Source organism: Lichenostomus cassidix, chromosome 15 (genome assembly GCF_008360975.1).
Source record: "Lichenostomus cassidix isolate B80296 chromosome 15, HeHo_3.0, whole genome shotgun sequence".
Lineage (NCBI taxonomy): Eukaryota > Metazoa > Chordata > Aves > Passeriformes > Meliphagidae > Lichenostomus > Lichenostomus cassidix.
The window spans coordinates 9602251-9622256 of NC_139496.1; the positions used below are offsets into that span (position 1 = coordinate 9602251).

Genomic DNA, 20006 nt, shown 5'->3' on the forward strand with positions numbered 1-20006 from the left:
CTTGCTTAATTTGATGGGTTTTGTACAACAGTGGCTTTCTTGCTGTATTCAGATTCTCCCCAACAGAAATAGAGGTGGCTCAGGATGGCTTTTTGGTTGCTGGGTGATCAATGCTATGAAATTACTACTGGAAGGACTTAAGCCTAATTTAAAAAATCACCTTTCAGTCCTTGTTTGGGCTGGTTATTGACTTTTGTTTCTTTGAAATACTGTGAGGTTTGGCAGTTTTTAGTATGATTCTCTGTTTATAATTCACTTCCAGTCTTTCAGAAAATTAACTGTTATTGATAAATACTCCTGTTTCTAAGATTGTTGGGTTTCAGTAAATCAAATTTACTGACCCAGTTTAGGAGACCAAAATAGTGAAGTGTTGCTCTTTGAGCATGGGAAATTGTTGTAAGATTCTTGCTAGTTTTTAGTGAAGAAAACACAGTTGGCATCCAAAAATAGAAAAGCTAAGTAGAAATTTGGCCTGTAGTCTAACAGAATGTGCTAGCAGAAGTTACTTGTCTTATGTGCAGTTAAAACTTCAGTGTACTGAAGTTTAAACCTGGGCTTTCAAATGCATGGTGGCCTAAACATTTCCTTTTGCTTTGCTTTGGGTTTATTTTTATGCTAACTGTAAGTTAGATATATTTGCAACTGATGCACATAGGAAATTAGGAAACAATTATAGGATAAAATTCCTCAGAGAATCTAGTTACTGGAATTGTTGATGGTATCCAGAGGAAGCTCTTATCAATGAGACTTTCAACAGACATCTGCAATTTTGAGATTCCCAGATATGATAACTGAAGAGTTCACTGTTGGGCTTTTTCAATTCTCCCTTCTAGTCTCAAGGTTTTTCATCCATTTCACAGTTGAAAGAGTAGCTCAGTTTCAGTCACAAAGACAAAAACCTGTTAACTGGGGCTTCTTTCACGTCTGGCTAACGACATATCAGTGATGTGGATGTTGACAGTAAAAAGGAATAACTACAAGAGGAATTATATAAGTAGATCCTTGGGACTAAAACCCTTCACTTAGTGCAAGCAAGACTCTTCAACTGCAGGGTAGTTATTTGCACATCAAGAACTACAAATCAAGCCTTCAGGGAAGCTGAGAATGAGCCATGTTCTGTAAAATGAATCCAGGCTGAGTGTTTATAGAGAAAACTGAAGGAACCTCTACTCTCTGTGGAGCATGGGAACCTCTGAGGTGCTGGGGACCAGGTGCTCTGAGGGCAGTGTTGGGGACCAGTGGGGAATGCCATCCTGCAAATTATTCAGCAAGTCAGACGAGATGAGAATCCACAAAGTTAATGCAGAGAACTGGAATCTCCTTGCAGCTGTTAAACTTTAATTTCTGCATTTAAAACAAAGCAGAGCTATATCAAAAACAACCAAGCCATTTCCACTAGGATAGCATGATTTTACAGCAGGTCATATTTAACTGAGAATGTTTGGTATTTTGGTAGTTAATTAAGGATTTGTAGCTTGTCAGTGATCCCATACTGGCAGGTTTGTGCCAAGCCATTCCCAAATCTATTTCTTGGTGATTCTCGTTGCAAAATCAGGAACCTCCAAGGTGCTGTTATTTCTCATAGTTCCTGTTGGTGCTACCTTGCAGCAAAGGGGGAGAGTGTTTGAAAGTGATGTCCCTTCCTTGGCAGCTCAGCTTTGCTCTTTCCCACGTGGTTTAGTCTGAGGTGGCAGGTTTGTACAGGCCCAGCTTGATGAAAGCTGAGCTGAATGAAGTCCCATCCATGCCCTGGCACTGTTGGGATTCTTTCTTGGGCAGCCACAAAACGATGTCTGGCCATTCTGAGCTGGCTCCTGGGGTTTACATTTGCTATTTCTGGTGGGGGTCAGTGGATTTTAGCAGTGCCAGCATCATCTTCCCATGTTTTCTGTCTTGAGCCTGAGATGTTTTCTCTCCTAGAGGCAGCTGAGAAGGGGTTGGTGAGGCAGTGGTGGCAAACACGGCTGGAATTGCACCTGACAGGTTGGTCATGGCAGTCACAAGCTACTTGTCTTGGTTACTGGGTGGAGGATGCCATCTGTGTGGAGATGAAAGTCTCAATGACATTGTGAGTGGATGGCAGCAGCTGGCTGTGGCTGTTGGTGGAGTCGGAGCTTTGGTACAGCACCAGGCTGCTGGAGGACACTGTCAAAGACACAGGCAGAAGTCAAGTACAAATTCTCATCAGTCCCCTTGTTGTGTGTGTACAGCCCCCATTTCCAGCATGGCTGTACTCTCCTGGCTTAGGGGCATAACTCCTGTCTGTGTGCTTTGTGTGCTGCTACATGCATGGCTTGTGTCCACAGCCAGCCTGAAAACGTTGAGGGCAGCAATCTCCAGAGAGTTCAGTTCTAAGCTAGTTGATGTCCTACTTCTCTTAGAATTTAGAAGACCCAATCGGAGTCTTCATGAGAGAGTCTTGGGCTTCTCAGGCCTGAAAACTGCCCACAGGTACTCATTGACAGGGATTTTGTTGATATTTTTCTAAGTATTTGCCTTTCTGGGGATTCTGAAAGGTCTAGTTTTCACAGTCTGGCCTTACACAGACTCTGCTCTGAATCTTCTTTGTATCAACTTTTCAAACCACTCAGGACACTGGCAGAGCCTTCTTAGGGAATTGTGATCCCCAGTTACCATTTTCTTTACTGGATTTTACAGTGTTGGCAAGAAAAACTAAGCAATACGTGGCTTAAGAGCCACAATAGTGGCTGCTGCTCTTACCAGCAGGGCTTGAGGTGAGGCGTGGGCCTGGCTGAAGGTGCTGGATGGTTGTGTCTTGGTTCTGTAGATGGATTGTTGGTGCCTGTGACACTGGTGTGTGCATCCCAGACTCCGTGTGAGTCTCTGAGTCAGGTGTGAATGCCTGGAGAAAAGAGAGTTACTAGTGCCTGGCTTCTCCATCCCTTCTAACAAGTGTGAGAGAAGAGTTGAGCAAGTGCAGTTTCTGGGGAGATTAAATCCTCCTTGATGATGCAGTGAAAAACTTTCTCTAGTGCCTCCAGTATTGCAGCTGGTTCCAGCAAGGCCAGGAGATAAGAAAGATGCTCCTGCTGGGATGGCATAGAAACACCCAGAAACTCTGTAACAAGCAAGGAGCTGCCTGCAGACTGGTGCAGCTCTAAGGTGGGGGAACAATGGCTAAATAAAGGCTGTTACCTGTTTAGTTGGTGTCAGGTTGGTCAGGGCGCTGAGATTGGCTGTTTCTGTTATCACCATGGTTTGTGGTAAGAGACCTGTGTGTGTGTATTGGGTCACTTCAGACTTGGGGCCATAGAGAGCTGTACGTGAAAGAAAACAAGATCATGTGGATGCTGGAGCTTTGGTTGAGTTGTTCTCCTCATGCATTGGGACCTGCTGTCTGTCTCCAAAATGCTGGGAGCGGAGGAACAGGGAGATGAATGCAATAGAAAAATAATTTCATAATTAGAGTGACAATAACAGAGGAGGAAAACAGAGTGCTGTAAGCCCAAGGACCCAGCAAATGCTCCAGAACAGTGGTTTTGTTTACTTGAGCAAATGAGTTCATGTTCTTACCATGAGGGTTCTGTATCTGGGCCATGGTAGCCATGAAGGGGCTCTGGTTGATGTGGCTCTGGACTTGCTGCATGAGGGGCTGCTGGTAGGATGGGTGCAGTTGCTGGGAGAACTGGACAGGCTGCAGGGTGGTGAGGCTGCTCCCCATGCTGTTTATTACAGGAACACTCTGGGGCTGGGTTGAGGCCAGGCCTGGAAAACAAGGACTGATGCCAGTGGTATCCCACACTGTGGGAGGAGTGTGGCTGATCTGCAATAGGGGCAGCTGAAACAATCATTGTGGCAGCCTGTCACTGCAGGGTGATTTCAGATCCTGCTTTTCAGGTGTCCCTTAGTTGTCTGATTAAGAATAGGTTTCATGCCTGTGAGAGTGAAGTGGAAATCTGCAAAATGTACATTGCATAAACCCACCTCTGGTTTCCATTGCTTGTTCTTGTCTATATCCTTGTGCACCAGTATAGCCCCCTTTCCAATTTAGTGAGCACTGGGGAGGCTTAGCTCAGAAGTAAATTCAGAGCATCACTTCAGTGCCCAGTTAATTTTACTCTTTCTATTTTATGAAGCTGTTGGCAACAGAGAGAACTAGGCTGTAGTTGTCCAGCCACGTGGAATGGAGTTTGATCTCTTTTTGCTAAGGCTGCCAAATCAAGGAATTTGGATCAGTGAGAGAGGTAGAAGGTTTCACATATTACTGCCCATTTCCCACAACTGTCCAGACCCTGTTCCTGTAAATCAGCAGGTCTCTCCAACACTTCAGGGTTTTTTTGTTGGTTTTTTGTTTGTTTGTTTGCACAGAATTCAAATCTGTATCATAATCTTGGGAGAAAATGGAAACTAGTTCATAGCTGTCACCATGGAACAAAACAGGGCCTCTTTCTTCCTGGGAAGAAAATGTAAGAGAAGAGTACACATTTTACTTTCCTTTCTCTAATGAGATGCACTTTGGCAGTAGACTAGTCTTGGAATGAAAAGAATCTCATAAAAGTCCAGAAAAGCTGTCAAAGTGAAAAATATAAAACAACAGTAATTACTGCTGTGGATTCCAAAGGCATATGCTGCTCTTTGCAGGAAGTTTAACAGGATGTTTTGTCTTTCATGTTTCTATGAACATGCTTCAATTTTCATTGTTTTAAGGAAGTATTACATTTGTATTTGGGAAGATGAATAGCAGCAAACCAAAACGTTGGCATAGGAATAGATTGTAAAAGTCCCTTACTCTTAAAACGTGGGTCTGTGTGTAACTTAACTCTAACGTGCCTGAGGAACATCTGTCCTTAATGCCACTGGTACTTGCAAGTATCAGTGCTGCTGACCTTTGATGACAATTTCCTCTGGTTTGTATCCCTGCCAACGTAGTGATAAGGCTTTGAAAACAGGGCAGGTAATTGTAACAATTAGAGGCAGCTCTTCCTGTGATGCTGGAAGCACTGCAGCCACTACTCACCGATCACCAGGGTGGAGGCTCCCGTGTTGGTGAAGGCAGGGGCCAGGGATGGGGTCTCCCCAGCCCCAATGGCCATGACCCCCGGCAGGGATGCCATGATCAGGTTCTGGGTCTGCTGGCTCAGCGTGTGTGGGCTTTGCTCTAGGCTGTGCAGGGCAGTCAGCGTGCTGACAGGAGGGAGAGTTCCTCCAGGAGCTGATACCTGTGGGAAGGGAGAACCATGAACATGCCACCTGCAGCAGGTGAGTCCCAAAGCTGTGATGAACACCTCTCTTCCGCCTGCTCTGCCCCCTTGCTAGCTAGAAAAGCTTCACATGTCCTTGTCTGCATTTTCCTTGGGCTCTTCGATTAACTAGCACAGGTCAGCTGTTGACTTACTAAGAGTAAATCTCTGCTGGTTAAGTTCTTTCACAATTAAGAAATCATAAGGGTTTTTCAAATAAGAATGACAGTAGGCCCACTGCCCAGTCTCTATAGGGAAAGATCATCTTCTGTTTCACAGCTGAGGGTAGAAGGTGATGCTCAGAAAAATTAAGAGGCTCAGCATTACATAGTAATTCCAGTGGCAGAGTTCAGTACAGAATCCAGGAGTTCCTCATTTCTTTAGGGACATGGAGTCATAGTGCTGTGGAAGAGCAAATAAAGCATTCTAATAATTTGGCTGATAGAGAAAGTTAAATGCCTTATATTATGCTTTTTTCTCTCCCCTTAGACAAAAAGCTGTAAGGAACCTTTAGTGAGAATAAGCACCAAGAGGTTAAACAGTGAGACAAACCACCTTGATATCAGTTTTAGAAGACAGACATAGAAGATTTTCAGGACCTCATGAAAGACTTATTTTCTTCGGCAAGAGACCAGAAAGCCAAGCAAAGTGAGTGCCTGATGAGATTTAAATCATAATTATTTTTAGTGACCTTGTCTTTGCCTCAGGCCAGCCTGTGCTAATGCGAACTTCTGCCAACTGTTTCTCTGAAAGCAAGGGAACATGTGCAAAATGAAAACGATCAGTCATGTAGTTCTGGTGCTTCATTGTTAATTATGTGGGAAGAGGTCTGATCAGATCTCAGAAGGAAATTGGCTTTGAGAAGGCAATCTAGTTATCCAGTAAATCCAGGTTGTTTGGCTTCATTTGTTACAGGTTAGATAGATGTAAGTATGGGTCTATGTTCTGGTAATCCCAGTGGTCTAATCAACTCTCTTGAGATGGGTAGAGTTCAAATGAGAGTTGGAGATAAGAACCTCTGTGCAGAAAGGAGAGAGCAGGGTTTTCTGGGAGGATGGAAATCATGAATGCTGTGTTTCCAGAACAGACTGTTTTAATTGCTCATACGGAAATGGCTTCTTGCTTTCATGCTCTAATACCTGCCCTCCTCACAGTCTAGAGGGCACATGTATCTCAGGACTGTTGATCTTACATGGTCAGTGCAAAGTGACTTTAATGTAACATATTGTTACATAATTGTGTAACAGTAAAATATGTCACGTATGACTATGTAACATAAGAAGTTGGGTTTAAGAACATTCTAGAAAAAAATACTTATGAATAGTTCACATTATGACCACAGGCAAATGGCCTGACATCTTCCAGTCAGCAGAACTGAAGCATCCATCACTTACCAGCTTAGTGTCTGTGCTCAGTAGGTTCTGGCTGGGCTCTAGTCCAGGGGGAGAAACCTGATGCAGGATGGTTTGGGTGGTCACCATGGAGCTGTTCCCGTGGTGGTTGCTAGTGGAGGACTCTGCCTCGCTGGCTGGCTGCTGGTTGTACCTCACTCCTGCATCACAACAGGAGGGAAACTGGTTGTCACAAGTGAGAAATGGAGAAACTTAGGCAGGCGCTAAGTTCAGTTTCCTTTGCAGGCACTTGCCTCCAGATGTTTGTGCAGATAGTTAATGGCCACTAGGGAAACCTGAAGAACAGACATTCTCACACCCTGCCCTGACTTTCCCCTGTAACTTGGTGTAACTGCTTCCTCAAATACTGTCTGGTTGTGCGTGCTGCAGGGAGCAAGCAGGGTTCACTGGAAATCACCCTTCTGGATGTGGTTGTAGAGAGCAGAGTCTTGGTGAGATGATCTCTTTCCAGAGCAAGAGCAACCCCCAGCTCTGGCCTATGAAGCTGAAAAAGCTCTGCTCTTTTTGGATGGAGAATGACCTTTCACATGCCTGAAAACTCAGTCACAGAGTCTGTTAGGGCCGGTATTGAAAGGAGTAAGGGGCACACATGACTAAATTGGTGTGGAGCTGACTTCTGATAGGCAGCAATGACTCCTGGGACAGGAAGTTTAGGATTGCTGCCTGCCAGCCAGGAGGCCTCACAGTAAGTGAGAAGCTTTGGCTGTGGGTTTTGTTACTGAATTTTATCACCCTTGACATTCTAAGTCACTCTCCTCACTCAGAGACATGGGCTCTTTAGTCACCTTTGCTCTTCCCTTGTAGCAAATCTGCTCTTTCTATTCTGTAGATTCATCACCTAGAGGGCTGGACTTGGGAGACAGTTTGGGTGACTGAGTTTGGGAAGGTTCACCCCTCTTTCAGATCTCCCTCTGGTTATTCCTTACCATGAACTTTGCTGGGTGAGAGAGCAGGTGGTGGCTGGAGGGAGGAAGAGTTGTGGGGAGTTAGAGGAGGGGCAGAGGTGGGCTGTGGTCCACTGAAGGTGTCCATGGCCAGCTTGTGCCGGAAAGCCTCCTCCTTCCTGCGATTGGCAAACCAGTTGTAAACTCTGACCTCTGTCACCAGGTTTGAGCCCAGTCCCTGGGCCTGAGATGGGGAAACACCTCTCTGAATACACTCTGCCCTGTTGGGGAAAGCACAAGAATAGCCTTGCTGAACTGGGTTTAGTCAGAGACACAAAGTAAGTGCACAGCCCCAAAGTGGCTGCGGTCTGGCACACTGTGTGGAAGGGTCCTGCAAGACATGAGGCAGTCCTTGCGCTCTGTGGTTAAGGAATGCTCAGTTGTGGCATTCAATTCAAGCATGGCTCGTGTCAGTGGTGACACCTGGTGCTTTGGCCTGCCTCCCATTGGCACCAGCAAACACCAAGAATGCAGAGGGACCCTGCTGTGCCCCTCTTCCTCAAAGCCACACATCCAGCCTTACCTGTTGCACTCTTCCACCAGTGCCTCCCTCTCTTCTTTGCTGGGGTTTTTCTGCCTCTCATAGGCTTGGAACAGGATCTGTTGTGAGGCAGGACCCCACTTAAAGCGGTTTCTTCTTCCCTTCTTGGTGGGCAGGTCATCTCCCATGGGCTCGTCTGTCAGGATACCCTGGCCAGCATGTGTGAATTCTGTGGGCACAGAGGGGCAAGGGAATTTTTTCCTTGAAAACAATAGGGAGTAAGGATGAGCAAGGGAGAGCAGAGGCCTGTAGAAACCGAGACCAGAGAACAGTTGTTGCCATACTTACGCTGGGCCACCTCTCGCTGCTTCCGCACGTACCAGGTGTACAGGGCTGCCCGTTTCTGGGTCTTCATGGGAGTGCCCTTGTTGAGGTGTTGTGAGAGGTGGGATTGGTTCAGACCAGTAGTGTCCACCACCTCACGCTGAGGGATGTTGTGCTGCTGGAGGTAAGATTTCACCATCTTTGCTACTCGCCAGGGATCCTCTCTGGAAGGAACAGAAAACACTTCTCAGGGGACAGAGATCAAACATCTGCTCTCAGCAGACCTGGATTTTGAGGAAGTATAGTGGTACCTCCTGAGGGGCACTCATCAATCATCACCATCATGTTTGGTGAGGCCAGAGTGTCCACTGGCTGCAGGGGAAAACGTTGTTCCTCAATGTGGTACCTCACTCAGTTTTTATTCTGCATTCAGGGTAAAACTGCATGACATTGGAAATTAAGTGCAAAAGATGTAGCTCTGGCTTCCCTTGAACTGCTCTCTGTATGCACTTCCATCTGCCTTTAGGAGGAAACTTTGGTTACCAGGGGAATTTCCCAATACACAGAGGCAACCTCTCTCTTCCCTTTCCCTACATAACTTTTCTTCTCTATTCCTCCCCCTCTTTAAGGCAGATGGGGTAGATGTGCTAAGTTGTCCAAGACAGACTGATTGTGATACTAGACTGAACTTGACTCATGCCCTGGTTCTCATCCAGGTTGGGTTGCCTTGCAATGATGCAGCAAATGAAAACAGTCTGTCATTATACTGTGACAGAGCTGTGAGCATACAGCTCTGTATGCATATGTATATGACAAATCATCCAGGATTATGTTCTTACACATCTGCTACGTGTTACTCAAACACATGGATTCACACCTAGATCTACTCAAAGCTTCTAAGTGCAATACAGAACTACAGGCAAACCACTAATTCCTCCTATTGCCACCCTCCTTTGGGGGGCAGCTGAGGGAATAGAACTATTTGAGACCTGCTCAAAAATTTGAGAAACAGTTTGGGATTATATAATTAACATTAATCTCTGTTTCTTGTCATCTCCAGTTAAAATATCTGTGAAGGTTCCTGAGGAAACTAGAGAAAACATGACTATGACTTTGTTATGTGTATTGATTTCACCACAGCTGAAAGTCACAGTAGAAATAAAGATGTGAAAAACAGTCAGTCTAAATCCAAACAGTGACACAGCACCTTTGCAGAATAGCCCCTGGCCCACTTTTAACAAGAGCATCCTTCTGTGTGAAATGCGTGGAGGAAATTGTTTGCAGTGCTGTAGGAAGGCATTGGTGTCACATTCAACACCAGCATCAAAGGAGCAGTGGGGAGAAAAAAGGTACCTAGGATCGTGCAGAAACTGTCACAAGAGCACACATGTCTGAGCAACAGGCAACAACTGTGCTGTTCATTCCTTTGTTGACTCAGGAGGTTGCCAGAGGCTGCACAGTGATAAGGAGGACAAAGTCCACACCTGTTCTCTCAGTACAAACACCCTTATCTCTGTACCCCTGCAGCCCCTCTCCCAGTGGCTGCCTAGTCCAAGGAGCAAGCTCCACAGCAGTTAAAGTGTGACACTAGCAGTGTCAGTTACAGCTTTTTGAAAAGCCCGCTTAAAATAGAACATTTGTTTCTCTTTTACATTGAAGCACTTGCTGTAGAGGCTTCTGGTTTTTAGCATCTTCCCTTAACCATCTTTGTCTTTCAAAAGCCTCAAATTGAGCTGAATTTAAGAAAACTTTTCTTTCCTCAGTATGTTTCTCCTTTTTTCTCACTTCCTAAAGCAGTCTTCTGTCTTTGTATTGTGGTAGTCTGGCCAGCACCTGCACCCTGCATTCATTGCTCAAGTCCCTGTATAGAGGAGAAAAGACTCTGACTGGCAACTTGGTCTCTTAGATTTGAGTTCTGGCTAAGATAGGAAGAGGAAAGACTGTGTTGCCACTGATGGAAGTCTCTGTTTTGTGTTAGTTCCTTTCTGCACCCCAGTTGAGCCAGCTTTGTCTCCCCTGTTGAGATCCTCACTTCTTTGTGGTGGGGATAGACCAGGAAGTGTGTGTGAGCCTCTTCTCACACTGGTTAACGACTTGTGGGTTTTGTCTTCTTTTGACACAAAGCAGGGAGCTTTGTGATGCAAAATAGTGCAGGGAATCTTAGTACAGTGTGACTTCCTAGGACAGTTGTATGAAATCCTGGCTACTCTGTACGTTGTCAAAGAGCAGTCTGCAAAATCAATGCAGCAAGTCCTTTAGGCCCAAGGCTACGCCACAGTCCAAGTGATGACAGTCTGGTCAGCTGAACCCTTGCCAAATGCATGTTCCACCTGCAGAGCCTCCATCACTGGTTAAGACACCAGAAGCTGAAGCCTTTGCTCTTTCACTGCCTATAAGACTGTCATTGACTGTCAGAAGGGAGGATTTCACTCTAAACTGAGCTCTCCTTCTTGTTGTTACAGTCAAATCTCAATTGTTTCAGTGAGTCAGAACTGCACAATTGGCTCTGCCTTGCTCAAGCTCTCCTTCCCTGCCTCCAAGACTGTTTTCTGCTTTGTAGTTTCCCTTTCTCCGCAGATGCAAACTGTCTCCCCAGGGTCTTCTTCTTCAGGGTCTAATCTCTGTGTCCTAATTTGTCTCACACAGGTAGCTTTTACTTCCTTCTGAAGTCTTGCTCTCCTGCTCTCAGTTGCTTATTGCCACATGGGCTTAGCCCTTCTCCATGGCTCATCCCCACCACAGGGGCTGGGGTCCTCTCTCCATGTCAGCTTCCCATTTTCTTAGTTCTGAGGTCACTTTTTAAGGGCGTTTTCACCTCCCTTTTGTTACCTGAACAATAAGTAACCCAGGTAGTTAGTTATAAACTCAAAGGGAACAAGAGGCTGGTTGATAATTTATAGCAACATCTCAAATTTAAATGGAAAGTAAATATCAAGTTGTTAGCATTAAAGAAAACCCATTCCAGAGAGCCGGAGATGTAACATTCAGGGGACCTTCTCCCTCCTTCACTCTTCCTGACTTTTCTCTTTCTTTTTCCTTTGTTCTTTTCTTTCTTCTCCCCTTCCTCATTCTCTCTGTCTCTCCTTCTTTCCTGTTCTGTTCTCAGGTGAGAGAAGCCTTCATTTCCCTGAGGTGGGTTCTGAACTGCTGCTTTGGACCTGACCCTGCTCAAACAGAGGTTCAGAGCTGTGAAGTGCTCAGGACCATTCCCCAGCCCTTTCCACTGGAGCTACTACACAACCCAGTGCACAGCCTGGAGCTGGGCTAGGCAGAGGGAAGGTAAGACCATCCATCCTGGCAGTGTTCCTCTCTGTTGAACTTGGCCAGGTTTGCCTCATCTTGGTTTATATGTGGAAATGAAAGGGGTGTGGCAGCTTCATCTCCAGATTCTCCAGCTAGAGCCATTCTAAGCAGGGGGAAAGACTGAACCTTTGTCATTATATATCTTTGTTTTCTTTTTTCCTCCTAGAAAACATGCTTTTATCCCTGCCTCCAGGGGAAATCTGTTGCTTATCTCAATTTCTCTCTTTCCTAATGGAATTTCACCCCTTGCCCTACAGGTGGATTGTTGGTATACCTCTTTCCATTTGCTCTACCTGCAATAGTGTGATCTGTCCCTTCCCCCAAGGTAGCCTCCTTGCTTTATACTCTGGGAATATCTGGGAGTTTCTCTGCACAGCTCTACCTCCCTACTGAGTCATTTATTTCTTATCATAGATGCAATTTGTTTTCTGTGTGAATTGATATGGAAAGAATGTTTTTGTTCAAACTGTATGGGAGATTGGTGAGACATATGAAAGGACAAAATGAAATTATGTTAATCCCCCACTAGAGAAACCTTTATCTGAACTGCTTTCAGCATGTTTTCTCTGTAGGGACAAAATCCAATCATTACCCATGGGTGCACCCAGTCCTGTGGGTGTATCTTCTCTACACACTGTTTTACTCAGCTTCAACCAGAGCTTTCCAAACTGTGCTTTCAACTTCAGTGGTTCTGTGAGGACATAGTTGGTGTCTTGGTGCTGTCAATTTTTTCCCTTTCCAGCTCCTGGAAAGCCTAATAATGGACACTTTTCCTGATTCTACTTTATAAGCAATGGCTGCAGTTACCACAAAGACTTTCTTGTACCAGCAACAGCTGCCCACAAGTCAATCTCTCTTGTTAAAATCTGGTCTGCAGTATTAGATCAGGAATTGTTAATAATGCCCAAAGAGGCTTCTGTCTAAGGGCAGAATTGTCTCCATCTGGTTTCTGCATTTGAAACCCTTGTGAAGATGCTGAAACAGGTTTGCAAGCACTGACATTTTGTTGGGAATCCCTGAGCATGGCAATTCTTGCCTGCCTTTCTTTTATCTATTGCTGGAAGTAATTTCTGTTATAGACTGTTCTGCCCTGCCTTAAGATACTTATAACACTGTTTTAAGGACATTACTTTTAGGCATCTATTAACAGAAATGTTTGATCTTAAAACCAAAAGAAGTTTATTAGTACGTAACAATTTCTTAGGGTGTTATCAACCCCTGATACTGGTTCAGATGCTTTGAATAGATTTTTAGACACACTGTTGCTCTGTTGAGAAGTCTGAAACATGTTAATGTAGACTTCCTACTATTTTCATTTTACCTTGATTAATTTTGATCTATTATAGACCTCCATAAGTGTATTTGTAATTTTTTGCTGAAACTGAGGCTTCTGGTCCCTTCATACTGTCCTCAACAGCAGAAGTTAATTGCTCTATCCTGTGGTGGGGGGGACTGATGACAGAGAACTCTGATATTTCAGAGTAAAGCTTTTGTAATTAAGAGCCAGTGTGAGGCTTAGGAAATCCCTGTCCTTGCTCAGTCCCCTGTGCTGTCTCAGGGGTTTAGGTAGGACCTAGAATTTCTGTACTTCAGTTTCCATTTGTGAAATAGCAATGCTGTTCAGCAGACTGTCTGGCTGTTCATCAGAAAGTATTAATGTCACAGGTTTGGAAGAGAGGTAAGACTCGTGGTGAGGCTGGTAAGCACAGGGATGACTGGCAGCAAAATCCTAGAAAGACAGGGAGGATCAGAAACCAGAAATGGTGCTGAAGTGAGGGTGACAGGAAGGAATTCCCTCCATCCGTGTGTCTGTTCTCAGATCACAGTGGATGGCACTTCAGTCCTGCTTCACCCATTCATTAGAGAAAAAGGGACAAGGCCAGGGGGTCTTCCTCAACTCCATGGCTTCCTTCCTGGAGAGATACTTGATGAACCATCTAAAGTTAATGATCAAAAAGCTTATCAGGGTCTTTTCATCTATAAATTTATAAGACAAAAGAGAAATAATAAAGCCATTGGATAATTAGTAACTAGCCAGGGCCCGCCCGGTGCCACTGGGCTCAAACTACCCCAAGACCTGTACGCAGACTCAGGAGGATGAGAAGGAGACAAGGATGAGGGGAAGAAAAAGAGTGGGAGGCAGAAAGAGAATCAGCCAAGGAGACAACAATATGGGAGGAATAGCAGCAGAAACGAAAGTGAGGAGAGAAGGGAAATCAGTAAAAAGAACCTGAAGGATGTAAAGGAAGCAGAGAAAACACAAAAATGTGGTAGATCTGGAAGTGGGGAAGAAATGAGAGACATACTGGGCCAGGAAGAAGATGGAATTACTGGGAATGTTTCCCCCACCCAGGTAAGAGCTGATCCAGTGAATTTTCCTCTCTTGGGTTCTGCAGAATCATCAATTCCCAGTCTGCCAGGGAGCTTTCTTTTAAGTATTTGCAGCGAATGCTGACTCTTATCATGCTCTTTTTTTAGTTCTGGCCTTTTGTTGGTGGGATTTGGTGTTTGCTTCTGCTGTTACATTTTCTGTTGATTTCCTTTGCACGTGAGAGTGATCAGAAAGCCTGAGGCATTCCCTGGATGGATTTTTAGTGAATATTTTAAGTGCAGGATGTTGCTGCACCTCTGTCTTCTGTCAGCTTGTCATTTCAAAATAACCCCTAAGCAGACAAGAATCTGTTGTTCTAGATGGTAGGATGGGCCTGATCCTTGCTTGGACAAACCTCTTGGGTCTCCCATGAGGATTGTATCCCAGTAAGAATCCCAAATGGGAAACTGAGTGAATGTGTCTCTGAGTCTGGTTCTGAGGCTTATTGCAATGTTCAGGGAACTTCCCCTGTCTTTTGATCTCAAAAATGCATGTATGCAAAGGCAAATTTGTGTGGCAGTAAACCCTGTAATTGTTGCTGCGTATCTACTTTGTAACTGTGACAGGCAGTGGATGGTGGAAGCAGAGTGTTCAGTCCAGGTTTTAACCTCTCGTGTATTTGGTGTGTGCTCTTTTTACAAGAAAAATCCCCACTGAAGTCAGGGAACTTGACACTCAGAAGAATTACAAGGATGAGGTCTCTTGATTTATCTTTGGCCAATAATCTATAGTAAATCCCAGTGAAATTAACAGTATAATTCTCTTTAAATACAGCAGGGAAGCATTACAACTTCACTTTATCATCCATACAAATATAGCACCAGCTCAGAGTGACCAGGTTTTTTTTTGCTTTTCTGATGACTGAAATTGTGAATTCTATTAAAAATTTAAATCCTAAACCTTAGCATTCAGTCAGAGAGATGGGAGTTACACAGGCCTTGGACTATTCTGAAGCCTGATGCTATAAGCACATCAAATATGTAATCAGGCTCCATAGCTTCCTTCATGCATTTTAAGCAAGATAAAAGGAAAACCTGATCATTTATAAAGCATTTAGAGGTGTTCAGGGGTTGCTAGTCCTGGCATGGATGAAGACTGTGCAGCTAGATCAATTGTGAATACTAGGGACACTGTGGTGAAGGGGAAAGGAAAAGAGATTTAGAGGAAGAGTGCAAGAAAGCAGCAAAGAGGAGCAGTAAATCTGTCCTTACTGTAATAGTCTTTCCACCACAGCCTTCTGGTGAGCAGCCTCCTCAGGGCTCAAGTTTTCCAGCTCCTTCATTATTGGAGGGGTAAATTCCTCCCCATCATCTGAGGTTTCATCTTCAGATATCCTGGACTCCCCCATTCCATTGGGGAGGTTGGGGATGTCGGGACAGGGCTCCCCTTTCTCAGTCTGGAGGGCATTGATAGCGCGCTGACTTTCACTCTGGAGCCCGTAGGGTTCCGCTTCGCTCAGTGCCTTGATCAGGGTCTCCTTGGTCAGCCCCGACTCCAGCAGCGCTTCCAGCAGCTCCACTTGGAGATGAGTCAGCTTCGACACCATGGTCTTCAGCCTGGTGTCTCTTGGGCTTGAATTTCGGGTTATCCTGCTGCAGCTTCCCTACACCATGTTCCCGAGGTAACACGCCCGACTGTCAGGAGAGTGGGCACAGCACAGCCTCCCGCCTTTACGCCCCCCCAAAAAAAACAAAATACAAAATTGAGCCACTTCAGACCCCCCACGACTGTCCTGAGCCAGTGCTGATAAAGGGACCCTTGGCTATCTGTTTACATTGGAGCAAATGTAAATTCTCCAAGGTTCATATTTATCTGTGTGCTTTAGCAAGTTACTGAACTTTGGACTTCAGCACTGCCGCAGCAGTTCACAAAGTGCAGAGGGAGAGAAAGCAGGGGGAGGGGGAAAGGGAGGGAAGCAGGAGAGAGAAGGAGAGGAAAATGAAGGGATAGAAAGTCTGCAGCATGGAAAAGTGAGCTATGGAAAGAAAACTAGGAAGATGGGAATGGAGAAGCATGGCTTACTGCTGGCCCCATTCGTTTTGGAGGGGGAAGGAGGTGGAGTACCCAACAGGAAGAGCTGTGTTTGGCTGCCCATGGCTCAGGACAAGGTGCTGCCATTTGAATATCGCAAAACCTGCTTGGAGCTCTGGCACTGGTGAAGTACAGGCAGTGCCAGGCCCTGCCAAAGGCTTGGGCTGAGAAAAAGCCACACTGGCAGCTACATTGGCCTTTGAGCAGCCCCCAGCAGAGGAGTGTGACCACTGGCTTTATGTGGACATTCCCAAGACTCGCAGCATGTTCTGGAGCTCCAGCTGACTTCTGTGGCAGAGCATCAAGTCTTAAGTGACTTTTTAATTTCTGGGTTTGGCTTGCTTGGTATCTTGATGTGCAAATACTAGTGGTACCTCCATTTTAACTTGCTATGTTTATTGCTCAGTTATGAGCAGGACCAGTGTTCCCACATAATTCAGGGGTTGCAGGGCTTGCCCCTCTTAGCTTATGATTCAGGCATTTGATAAGGGATAGCCCTGGGCATTGGGTCATGCTCAAAGTCCCTGCTTTATTATCAACTGCCCTGCTGCTTCTCATGAGTGCTCTACACAGGCTTGTGGTTCCCCTTTATCATCTACCTCCATCCCTTCTTGATACCAGCCCTTCTTTGAGGTTTTGCTTCCTCCTGTTGGGTGATTTCCTAAAATATGATCCCTGCCTCATCTGGAGTCACCTGATACAGTTCTCCAGGAATCTTTATGACTAAATTGTCTTTTCTGGTCTGAAATAATATTAATTAATCTGTCAATTTTGAGTGGCTAAATTAGGGAGTAACACGAAGTGTACATGTGGGCTCCGTGCACGAGTGTCTCACGCAGATGATTCCTTGGAGGATGTAAACTATTGTCTCAATGGAGGCTTCCCGGGACAGCTGCCTGTGTCTGTGCACTCCCATCAAGCCTGAGCTAAATGGAGCCTGGTAGGGCTGTCCCCAGATTGGGCAGTGTCCCAAGACAATGCTGCAGAGGACCTTGGCCTCTTTTCCTTTCTGGGCACCACTGGCCAAGCTCGCACCACTGGCCAAGCTCTCCAGGCGCCTGAGTCAGCAGCTGCAGGACAGAGCTCCTGCAGCCGGACCCTCCTCCCTCCAGGCACCGGGCGGGACTGTGTTAACTCTTGCCTTTTATTTCAGGTCTGCTCTGCGCCCAGAGCGCCACGGGCCCTCCCTGCAGGGCGTTAACAAAGCCCTAATGGATAGAGACGACTTCGCGTGGCTAAAAGAGAGTAACAATTCCGGGTCCCTGTGAAAACATTTATTGTAAGAAATTTTCACATGAGCATTAATGTAAAAAGACATCTTTAGCTTCTAAAGATTTTTTTGGGGTCATACTCTTAATAAAGAGTAAAGAGTGGGGAGCATTTTTTGGCATTGTACTGTCAGTGTGTTGATACAATTTCCATGCATTTTATTTGTTATTAGTTTTCCTTTATTCCCCACCCCCCCCCCAGCAGACATGACAACATTGCTGGCTGATAACAATAATTTTCAATTGTAATTACAGTATCCAGGCATGACATACAGTTTCTGCATGATATGTCCTCATAATTCAAGGACTTTGCAAACAGACACAACAGATTGTGGAGCTCTTGCAATATGTGACAGAGGAGATGCTGTCATTCTGTGTTACTTATTGCTGCCTCTCTTTGGCATGGTGATCTCTTTTACATAAACCAAGATGGAAATTATAACCACTGTTCTTGTTTTAAAAATTGTCCATATTCTGTTGGTATATAAACCTGTTGAATGTTTGAGGGGGGATGGGAACACAGACCATTAAGTTTGAATAAAGAACAGCAATACTTGTCAATGGAAGCTGCAAAGAGAGGAAAGCATAGCAACAAATTATCTGTCTATATTATGTGGTTTCAAGGATTCCTTATGCACCCAGAAGTCCTGATGCTGCTGCTTCTGCTTGCCTTGAAGACCTTCAGCTGTAGAAGCTTTTTTGAAACCAGTGAACTTTGAAGTCTGTAAAACCAGAAATGAACATCTGTTTGTATGTTAGGACCTCCCTGAATGTTACAATTGGATGCCATGTGGAAAATGTGTAGCTGAATAAGGAAACCTTTCAAATACGAGGAGGAGGTAAATTTTCTCCACCACTTTATCCTGAAGGGCTTTTTCCCTTGGTCTATTAGAATTGTCCATTTTAAACTACAGGAGCCTGGACAATTAGCAACAAACCAGAGAAACTTACCCACTTTCATATTTTCATTCATTGAAACCTGCCAGGCTGTGCCAGTGAATGGTTAGTATATATCCTTGACTGTAACAATATCCCGGGCCATGACTGAATTCTCAAGTCACTCTGACTAATATGATCTTGGTAGTTGTGACAGGGGAAACTAAAGTTTGAAGACACCAAGTGATACCTGCTTGTTTTTCTCATGTTTGCAGTATTTGGTTTTGTATTAACTGTTCCAAAGTAATCCCTTCTCCCCTATATTTAATAAAGTGCATTACTTAATACCGAAAACACAGCATGAAAGTGTGAATGGGAACATAATAGGAACATTACTCCTATTTTACATGTACTGGTCTGTATTCTGCTTATTGCACTAGGGCAAACCCACAGTAAGGGACAGCAGAGTCCTGTGCACAGCATGGAAGGCAGAACAGACTCCCAAAGCCTGACTTCTGTATCAACACCATTTTCACTTTTGATGTTTTAAATTACTGAATTATATCCATTATTAAGTGTACATGATGAAAAATACACTAATTTTCTGGGATAAAGCCAGTGTAATGTGGCTTCAAGGAGCATACAGAGAAAGAAAAAAACCCTAAATATATTTATGATAAATATGCTACTAGAGGGAGGCCATATAATTCCCTGAATAGGGTGGTAAAATTGCCATTGGCAAAAGAAAAACAGAGAAATAGTTCTTTTAGTAATTCTTTACCATTTTACTGTTCTTCCTGCTGCGACTGCCAAATGCTTTACTGGCCTGAATGACATTAACATAATCCCCTCCTCTAAATGTGAGAGCTATTATGATAATGTTCACCCTTATTTCTATTATTGGGGGAAAAAAGCTACATGAGTACCAAAACTGATTATTATTTGTGCATTGGGAGCTTAGTCCCAAAAGGCACACAGGAGTGTGAAAAATCTGAGATAATTGTCATTTATAAGTAGTTTTCATAGGGTTGGATTTCAGCTATTTGTGCAAGCCCTGAGTATCTCAGTGGGGAAGGACTCGCTTGAATACATGGTTTTAATGTTTCCCATATATACCCATTTAGGTTCTAATGTGGTAGTCTTTGGTGTAAATATGTTATTTTAATTGAAAAATGTGATTTTACTGAGAAGGAAGCTGGGTTTTTTCATGAGTGGGCTGGGCTGGGCTGGATGCAGACCTTGGAGTTGTGGTGTGCTAAATCCATGGGGCAGAATGGGTTTAAATTACAGACTTTCTCTACGCATTCCTCTGCCTGTATGTGGAAACAGGACTGTGTCCTCCTTCCCACTCATCTGTCATTTTCTCCCTCCACTTATTCCCTGTCTCTACCATCAGGCTCAGGATGAGGGTGGAGAGCAGGAGCAGCTCTTGAACTGGGTTATGAAGGAGTTTCCCACTAGGTGGTAGTGAAGAGAATCGTGTCACACATGGTCAGTGCACGTTTTAATTAGGTTTATCAAGGGGAAACCCACAAGGGTCTTACAAACAAATAGCCTAGTGTAGCTGCAGCTACCCTGTCAGAACTGGGTCTCTTATTTTTCCCCCCTCCTTTTCTGCTCATTTCCATGCTATTTGTTCCTCTCAAAACAAAGCAGCATTGACAACTATACCTGTCATGTCCTTTCCTGAAAGGTGAAGTGTCTACATGAAGCTCCTCTGGTTCTTTCTACCTCCATTATAGCAGAATCAAGACATGGTTAGCTAAATGTCATCTGCTGACATTTAAACAACTTG

The 20006-nt window shown here is 44.7% G+C and overlaps 2 protein-coding genes and 1 long non-coding RNA gene across 4 annotated transcripts in view; 2 read left to right on the forward strand and 1 right to left on the reverse strand.

Annotated features, from left to right (window-relative positions):
• Positions 1 to 1311: 1311 nt before the first annotated feature.
• HNF1A (HNF1 homeobox A) lies at positions 1312 to 15829 on the reverse strand. Its single transcript, XM_085076055.1, has 10 exons — positions 15248 to 15829; positions 8387 to 8586; positions 8081 to 8267; positions 7540 to 7778; positions 6596 to 6753; positions 4979 to 5180; positions 3535 to 3726; positions 3157 to 3278; positions 2722 to 2863; positions 1312 to 2145 (listed from the first exon to the last, which is right to left on the reverse strand). The coding sequence occupies exons 1-10, from the start codon at positions 15580 to 15582 to the stop codon at positions 2018 to 2020; spliced, it is 1905 nt and encodes a 634-aa protein (XP_084932181.1). The 5' UTR covers positions 15583 to 15829; the 3' UTR covers positions 1312 to 2017.
• Positions 11661 to 20006, forward strand: part of SPPL3 (signal peptide peptidase like 3) — a 65755-nt gene continuing 57409 nt past the window's right edge. The window contains exon 1 of one of the 2 annotated variants that reach the window (XM_085076059.1): positions 11661 to 14018. In XM_085076059.1, coding sequence (XP_084932185.1) covers positions 13987 to 14018 — 32 coding nt within the window. In that variant the 5' untranslated portion in view covers positions 11661 to 13986. The remainder of the gene's footprint in view (positions 14019 to 20006) is intronic. The other variant, XM_085076060.1, reaches the window with a different exon arrangement.
• Positions 15965 to 19401, forward strand: LOC146430383 (uncharacterized). The gene is made up of 2 exons (XR_014855352.1): positions 15965 to 16144; positions 17221 to 19401. It is a non-coding gene; the product is annotated as an uncharacterized LOC146430383 (long non-coding RNA).

Coding starts and splice junctions, on each gene's coding strand:
- HNF1A (XM_085076055.1), bottom strand. CDS start 15,582: ATGGTGTCGAAGCTGACTCATCTCCAAGTGGAGCTGCTGGAAGCGCTG. Junction 8,268..8,386: donor GCAGCGAGAGGTGGCCCAGC/GTAAGTATGGCA, acceptor CTGTGCCCACAG/AATTCACACATGCTGGCCAG. Junction 6,754..7,539: donor CTCACCCAGCAAAGTTCATG/GTAAGGAATAAC, acceptor GTTGTGATGCAG/GAGTGAGGTACAACCAGCAG.